The 8336-nt window shown below is 53.9% G+C and overlaps 1 protein-coding gene across 1 annotated transcript; it reads left to right on the forward strand.

The window, feature by feature from the left end:
* Window positions 1-3524: 3524 nt before the first annotated feature.
* BTG2 (BTG anti-proliferation factor 2) lies at window positions 3525-7663 on the forward strand. The gene is made up of 2 exons (XM_008685139.2): window positions 3525-3820; window positions 5137-7663. The coding sequence occupies exons 1-2, from the start codon at window positions 3667-3669 to the stop codon at window positions 5469-5471; spliced, it is 489 nt and encodes a 162-aa protein (XP_008683361.1). The 5' UTR covers window positions 3525-3666; the 3' UTR covers window positions 5472-7663.
* The last annotated feature ends 673 nt before the right edge of the window (window positions 7664-8336 follow it).

Genomic DNA, 8336 nt, shown 5'->3' on the forward strand with positions numbered 1-8336 from the left:
AGAAGCGAAACTGGGACTTTTGAGTTTCTAAGGATCCTGGTCCTACCAACGGAAGGGCAGGTTCAGGAAATTTCCAAAATAATTTGGACAACTATAATGTATTTGCCCTTATAAGAAACTGATTGAGAATCCAAATCCTGAGTTGGGTACAATTACACTGTGTAGTAACTTGTGAACTTTTGAGTGTGGGATAAATGAAGCCTCCTCTCCCTAGGCTTGTGAATAGAAAGAAAAGGGGATGAGGAAGTAGGAGAAGTGCCTCCTGTTTCCTATGGATGCCCTATACAAAGCTCAGCAACTATCACCAATGAGTAGGCCAAGACACATCCGGGTAATGGAGGAGGGTCAGGGATAGACCTCCTTGTTCCTTCCCCCAAATGCACCATTTGCCCCCAGTTTGTTGCACCATCACCTGGAACAATGGCTCTGTGGGACCATGTGGAACTGTGGGCCAAGCCATTGTAACAACAGCGCAGAGACTCCATGGGCCAATGGAAAGGGTGCCATATTGGAAGTCGGCAGATCTGGTCCTGGCTCTGTTGAGAACTAGCTGTGTGACCTGGTGAGTGATACAAAAATCTACATAAGGACAGACTTCTGTTTCCTAAGGCAAAAAACAGGTGATGGTCTGGCAAAAGACTTTTTTTTTTAAATCAGTTCTGGACAAAAGCAAGGCCCAGAACACCCAACCCTTGTCAAAGACACACCCAAGCAGATGTTAAGTATTTTCAGATTTAGGTGCTGAACCTATTTAAAGGAAAAGTGCTGAACACATTTAAAGGAAAGCCAGAGCTAGCTGTATACCTATCTATACTTTAATCTGTTTTCCTGACTTCCTTGGTGGTTGCCCTCCATCAGTTCTGGTCTGGGTGACACGTGGTCTCCCTGGATGATGTACTGTAGGTCTTCCTGTTTCCACGCCCAACCCTGTTTTCTTTTCTTTTCTTTTTTTTTTTAAGATTTTTTATTTATTTGACAGAGAGAGAGACACAGCGAGAGAGGGAACACAGGTAGGGGGAGTGGGAGAGGAAGAAGCAGGCTCCCAGCGGAGGAGCCCGATGTGGGGCTCGATCCAAGAACGCCGGGATCACGCCCTGAGCCGAAGGCAGACGCTTTACGACTGAGCCACCCAGGCTTCCCCAACCCTGTTTTCTGTAACAAATCATTTTCTTCTCAGCAAGCAGAGAGAAGAGTCTCATCTGGCCTGATCCTGCGTGGGGAGGAGCTGGTGAAGAGGCTGTCTAAGACATGTGTCCCAGGGCCTCTCGGTGAGCTCTATGAAGCGGTGGAGCAGAATATTTGAAATCTGAACTGTCCTGGACAAATGTAGGACAAATAAGCATAGTAACCTGTTTTTAAGCAGCCCGCAGAATGTTGTTGAGATAAGATGGCAGCCTCTAAAAATATCCCTAATAATACCAAACAATAGGTTATACATGCCACATAAGGGGCACAGATAACATTAATTCTGTAGAGGGAGAATGGTGAGTGCAGGTTTTCAGGGTAGAAGACCAAGCTTCAGCTATGCCTTCAGGAGTGTGGGAGGGAGATTGGGAGAGGTGGGAAGGAGGCAGGGAGGTGTCCAGGACATAATGACATGAGCCCCTGTGCAGCAGAGCCAGGCATGTTCAGGCGTACCTGGAATGGGAGCCATGTTACAGAGCAGGGGTGGGGATCACAGGCAAAATGTTGAGGGCTCTGGGCTGCAGAGCTGCTCTGATGCTTAGAGAACAGTGAGGAGAATGACCCTGGAGCACAAAGTGGCAGAAACCTAACAAGGTGGATAGGGCCACATTATGAAAGATCTTAATATTAGGCAAAGGAGTCTAGACTTAATGCAGTAGACAAATGGGGGTGGAGGATGTTTCAGAACGATCTAAGCAAAAGAGCAAGTGAAAGCAGACTTTTGGGGATGCAGATCTCCTGACAGTGGGAAGGGTGATTTGGGGGTGGGATTTGACAAGTCTGCTGCGGCCATCTAGATAGGAAGAAGCTTGTGGCTTGCGGCTGGATCTGAGGAGCAAAGTACAAGGAGGAGTCAAAAGTGAGTGTGAGTTTTCAGGGTAGAGTGCCTGGGGAAGTGATGGTATCTCTGACAGAAATGGACATCAGGACATCTCCAAGACGAGGACAGTGGGCTTGGACAGACACTGAGGTGGTGGCTGGACACCCAAGGGCAGGACAGAGCAGGTGGTGGGAGTGGCAGGATGAAAGGACACAGACTATGCAGCCGCGACAGTCAGTTGTGAAAAAGTAAACATCAGAGTGGACAGCGTGAATAGGGTTTCTCTGAGGAAGGCAAGTAGAGAGAAAAGGGAGAGGAGTGAGGGGACACAGAGAGGGAACCAGGGGTGGGAGGGGATCCAGGGCAGACACGGCTAGGGAAGGAGGCTGAGAAGCCTGGTATCAGGGGCCCAGAAAAAGGAGGAGGGACTGCCTCCAGAGGTGGTCAGCAGGGCCCAGAGTTCAAGTAAAATAAGAATCTACCAGAAGCCATTGGGTTTGATTGATTTAGCAAACATGTATGGAGGACCTACTATGCCAGGTGCGGGGATGTGGGTTAGAAGTTAGCCCCATCGAGGGGACATCTGCCCAGCACCTGTGATGGTGCTGGGCCCTGAACACAGTCCTGCGTGTGGACCCAGGAGACTGAGGCTGGGTTCTTTCCCCCAAGAGCCTGTGTTTACAAAAGCTTCAATCCACAAGGAGGAAGGAAGGAGAGAGAGGGCTGGGGGAAGAGAGGAGGAAGAGGAAGTAGATGGGAAAATGTGTGCAGTTGAGAGCAGACCACTTATTTAAGAATTTTGGCATTTAAAGGAAAGCGGGAGCTGGGAAAATAACTTGAGACAGAAAAGTCTTACAACACTGCCCCCACCCCTACAGTCAAATAGGTAAGACTTGAGTGCTGCTAGGCAAGAGAAAAGGCATTGGTATAGAGGAAGGGCGGAACTTGTTTGGGGGAGGTGGGATTATAGTCGAAGTACATAGAAGACATAGCCCCCATTTCCGAAGAGCCTAGAGAAACCTATTTAACAAACACGGCAAAACGGTAAAATGGTGACAAAGCGTCCGGGTGAGTGGTTCTGACAATGGAGATTGGAAAATGTGGGAGCCAGAAAAGGGACCGCGTGGGAGAGGTGGCATCAGCAAAGGAAGGCTTCTTGGAGGAGGTGGCCGGTGACCTAAATCTTGAAGGACTGGCGGAGAGGACAGGTCCAGGTATTCCCAGCGTGGAGCGAACTGGACGCAGCTCTCCTCCGCCGAGAGGCTTCGGCCCCTCCCCGGCTCCACTTTTTCTCCCCGCGCCACCCTCGGCCCGCAAGCCCGGCTCGGGTTCCCAGCACTGACGTCAGCGGGCGATGACCTCAGTGCCGAGGAGGCGTAGGGGGCGAGGGCGGGGGCTAGCGGCCTGGCCGGGCCGGGGGAGCGCGCGGGGCGGGGCGGGGCGGGCGTTTGGCCCCGCCCCCATCCGCTGGCGGTGGCCAATGGGTGCCGCCGCGGGCTCCCCCGCCTCTGAGAACAGTATGAAAGGCGCGTCCCGGGTAAAGTCCGGGCAGAGCCCGAGCAGCGGCCCAGCGAACGGAAGAAGCCTGCAAGGCGGCAAGTCCCACCGGAGACCCCTCACTGCTCTCTGCCGCTGCCACCGCCTCCCGAGCCGCGCACGACATGAGCCAGACCCGCTGGACTGGGAAGAGAACAGACATGCTCCCGGAGATCGCCGCCGCCGTGGGCTTCCTCTCCAGCCTCCTGAGGACCCGGGGCTGCGTGAGCGAGCAGAGACTAAAGGTTTTCAGCGGGGCTCTCCAGGAGGCACTAACAGGTGAGCACCCGCCGAGGATCCTGGCTTCCGTCGAGCCCCGCCTCTGGGGCTCGGTCCCCCTTCCTTCCTGCCTGGGCCGTCTTTCCTCTCCTCTTAGGGCTGGGCTCCCTTCGCGAGCAGCTCCGGAACTCGGTTTCCCTCCAGCCCCCAGGGCGGCCCGCATCCCCCCATTACCCTGGGTCGTGTCTCCCCTGAGCTGCCCCGCGCTCGTCTCGGTCCGTGATGGCTCTGGTCGGGCGCGTTCCTCCACACTGTCGCGGACGCAGACCCTTGTCCTGGAGTGCGAGCCCTGGCGCCGGCTTCTGTCCCGGGAGGAGGCACCTGCGGGTCTGAGTGCGAGCTCCTTCACCCTACTGAGACTCTCCAGGGGCGCTGGGGGCGAGTCAGCCCGGCCAGCCAACGGGTCGCTGTGGGGGAAGAAGGCGCAATTGAGCCTTCACAACAACCTGGATCCTCAGCCGTGGTTCTTCGGCGGCCCCGGGGCTGCGCTGTGCCCGGGCCAGTTGTTGACTCGCTCGAAGTTGGAATCCCGGCCCCCTTTGTATGCTTTGGCCCCCCTTAGCCATCTGCCACCCATTATGGTACTGAGAAAGGCTTGTAGGTAGTAACTGCGCTCTGCTGGCCCGTGTGCCGGGGGCGGGGGCGGCGTGAAACGGGAGGTTGACGAGAGATAACCAGCGGCTGCCAGGGGAGAGACCGATCTCCCAGCTGTTTCTAGCCGGTTGGCCGCGGGTCTCAAGCAGCGATAGCCATCTCCAAACGCGCCCACGCAGATCCTGCCTTCTGAGGAGCAACATATGTTTCATCAAAACAACCGGGGTTTGACTCCTCTAGCCGCTGCAGAAGGTCTTTGGCTTTTGAAGGAGGCAGAGGGAGCCCTTGGGGCCCAGGGTGGGAGACACAACAACTTGCTGTGGGTCTGACAACGATGGCAGCCTTCCGGGCCTTGCAATTTCAGCTCACAGGTCTCCAGAGGCCCTGCCTGGACATGTCCTCCCCAGTCTCACCCCTCCTCCTTAAACAGAGAGTGTGCCAAAAGCAATACACCAGCTACTGGGGATTGCCCCAGAGCTGTGGGACTCCCTCCCCACACACTCACGTCTGTGACCTAGAAGGAGTGAGGGGGGAATCCTCTAAAACGTTCTCTGCTTCAGCGAGAGGAGGGTCCTGGAACTCCTGAGAAACTACATTGCTTACTTAAAATCTCTGGGTTCCTTCCCCTACTCCTACCCCTCCGTCCCCATCCCGCCTTGTGGGTAGCCTTCACAGCCTAGCCGCTCTAACCAGGGCATCTCCCTCTTGTTCCATCCCCACAGAGCACTACAAGCACCACTGGTTTCCCGAAAAGCCGTCCAAGGGCTCCGGCTACCGCTGCATCCGCATCAACCACAAGATGGACCCCATCATCAGCAAGGTGGCCAGCCAGATCGGACTCAGCCAGCCCCAGCTGCGCCAGCTGCTGCCCAGCGAGCTGACCCTGTGGGTGGACCCCTATGAGGTGTCCTACCGCATCGGGGAGGACGGCTCCATCTGCGTCCTGTACGAGGAGGCCCCGGTGGCTGCCTCCTACGGGCTCCTCACCTGCAAGAACCAAATGATGCTGGGCCGGAGCAGCCCCTCGAAGAACTACGTGATGGCGGTGTCCAGTTAGATCCCCCGCCACCCCTACCAGGCACTCTACTGTACTCATTCGGCCGTGACAACAGGCCACCGCATACCTCAACCTGGGGAACTGTATTTTAAATGAAGAGCTATTTATATATATATATTATTTTTTTTTTTAAGAAAAGGGGAGAAAAAAAACCAAAAGATTTTTTTAAAAGAAAAATCCTTAAAGGGAGCTGCTTGGAAGTGGCCTCCCCAGGTGCCTTTGGAGAGAACTGTTGTGCGCTTGAGTCTGGGAGCCAGTGCCTACCTACGGGACAGGGGGAGTAGGGAGGGGGCCGGCCTGGCAGGGACGGGGTGGGAAAAGCTTGGCTGGCCCCCCAGGAAGATGTGAGAGGGAACAAACAAGGTTAGCAACTGTGAATAAGAGCGGTCAAGATCTGCCCTGTGGCGGGGAGAAGAGAGGCCAAGTCCAGACCTCTTCGCCCTCCGGAGCAGGACACCTGCATCCCTGGCCCCTCTCCTCCGCAGGGGCGCTCAAGCCTGGACTTCAATTATGCTATGTTGCCTAATCTTCTCTTTTTTATTTTTCCAGTGAGATCCAGGGCAGAGAGTGAAAAGGCCTCTCCCGATTGCTTCTGTCCTAAGCCGCTTTTCTTGAAATCATGACTTGTTTCTGATTCTGTGCTCAGGGGCCTGTAGATGTTGCTTCCCAGGCAGGAAACAAAAGCTTTTTGTTTCGTGGGGGTCAGGGGAGTGAGGCAGGAGTTAGAGGTTATTGGGGTTGGGACGGAAGGGTACTCTGCACAAAACCTTTGCTTTGCTGTGTGCTGCTCTGTGTGTATGTGTGGTGAATAACTTGGGGGTGATTTGCAATGGAATTTTGGGACCCAAAGAGTATCCACTTGGGGATATTTGTTTTTGGCCAAAACCCTTCTTTCTGGAACCACATGAAAGTCCTGATGCTGCTGCCATTATCCCTTTGAGAGTTGGCTCAAAAGCTACGGGGAACTCCAGGTTCTTTCTTACTGCCTTCTTTTTCAAAGCACAACACTCCTCCCTGACTCTCCCGCTCTTGTCCCCTTCTGGTTGGGTCACGGAGCCACCCAATCTTCCAGAACAAGAGCTCTCACTCACTGTGCAATATGGCCTCCTGGGTCCCAGGAGAGTCTGAAGAACCGGCTCTCAGAACCTCCTGGTGCCCTGGAGGGCTTAGGGACCTCTCCCTCCGTGCTTGGGACTCTGGCTGGCTGGTCAGCCTCACAGGTAGTCCTTGGCTGAATGGGAGAAGGCCCCAAGTTCTGCAGGACTACTTGGTACTCTTGTAGGGCTGACACTAAAAGCCGCAATCCTGGACTTTTTTTTTTCTCCCTTTCTCCCTGGTGCTCAGAGCACCTGTGGGGAAGTTGCTGTCTCTCAGCACAATCCCAGTTTGTCTGTAGACTTGTGCAATATTTACTGCTCTCGGTTGGAGCCCATGGAAATCCATCCTGGGAAGAAATCCCCTTCCTTCGGTTTTTCAGTGACATTAGTGAGGGGTCCCTCAGAAGGCCTTGAGTTTCCCAACCCCGAATCACTTGAGAAGGACGTAGCTAGAGCATCTGGTCGACCTGGCTCCCCTCCTGTCCAGCCTACCTGGCTGTTGCCCCTTCGTGAGGAACCTTTCTACCCCGACCCAAGGGTCCCCGCTCCACTGCCAGTCCCCTCCCCTGGATTCCTGAACTACTCAGTTCTGACACAAAGGTGCTATTTACCAAACACTCTCCCTACCCACTCCTGCCAGTTCTGCCTCCTCGTCAACTCTAGACTCCGAGCTGCCTTCCTAGACCCTGCTTCCAGCCTTTCTTGCTTTAAAGGTAACGTCAGGCCCACAGACCCAAGAGCCCCCTTTCTGGCCTGTGGGTGGAAACAAAGCTGTGAATCCCCACAGACTGTGGTGTTGCCTCTTGTCTGCAAACAGGTTCCTGCCTTTTTAGAAGCAGCCTCGCGGTCTCGCGCTTCGTCTTGTTTTTTTGATGTTCACTTTAAAAACAGCAAAACACCCAGAGCTGGACTGTTGAGCAGGCCTGTCTCTCCTATTAAGTAAAAATAAATAATAGTCGTACGTTTGTAAGCTATTCTGACAGAAAAGACAAAGGTTACTAATTGTATAACAGTGTTTTTATATGGAAGAATGTACAGCTTTATGGACAAATGTACGCTTTTTTTGTTACTTTAATAAAAATGTAGCAGTTGAAACTGTGTGGTGTAGAGAAGGGCACATTCCCACATCACTCAGCCTTTCCCTTGGATCAAATCCTTTCTCAGTGTCTCAGTGATACTCCAAAGACCTATAGCATGGGACTGGTATAAAAGAAAAATCTAGTTGTGGGACTCCTTCGTCCTTAAATGTATGTTCTCACTTCCCTGTGACGATGCTGGACGGGACGGGGCTCTAGACTGAGCGCTGCTGAGTCTGGCCGGGTCTCACACATCCTGTTCTTGCCAGGCCTCGGCTGTGCTCACTCATCTGCTCATTCAGCAGGTGTGGACTGTCCGTTCGTACGAGGCACCGAAAATATTACACGTGATTAAGACTCAAGCCTGAGTGTCAGACTGAGGTGGTGAGCCCGGGACACGGAGCAGGGAGGGCCCTTCCCAGGTTGGGGCAGACTGGTCGCAAAGTTCCAGGTCCAGGCTCTCTTGTCACCTCTGGGACTGCCATTTGGTACCCTCCATTCTTATTAGACACGAGCAGTTGGGCCCCGGGATCTGGGCCCTGGAGCCCAACGTGTGACCGGAGACCGAGGCTACCAGTTAGCCAAAGAGCAGCTGCTCCTGACAGCCACGGTTTGAGAGCCAAAGGTTTGTCACCACTTTATTCCTCCCTCTGGCTGCGTGGATCGGATCTCCGCAAGGAAATAAGAACAGT

This window comes from Ursus maritimus, unplaced genomic scaffold (genome assembly GCF_017311325.1).
Source record: "Ursus maritimus isolate PB19 unplaced genomic scaffold, ASM1731132v1 scaffold_2, whole genome shotgun sequence".
Taxonomy (NCBI): Eukaryota; Metazoa; Chordata; class Mammalia; order Carnivora; family Ursidae; genus Ursus; species Ursus maritimus.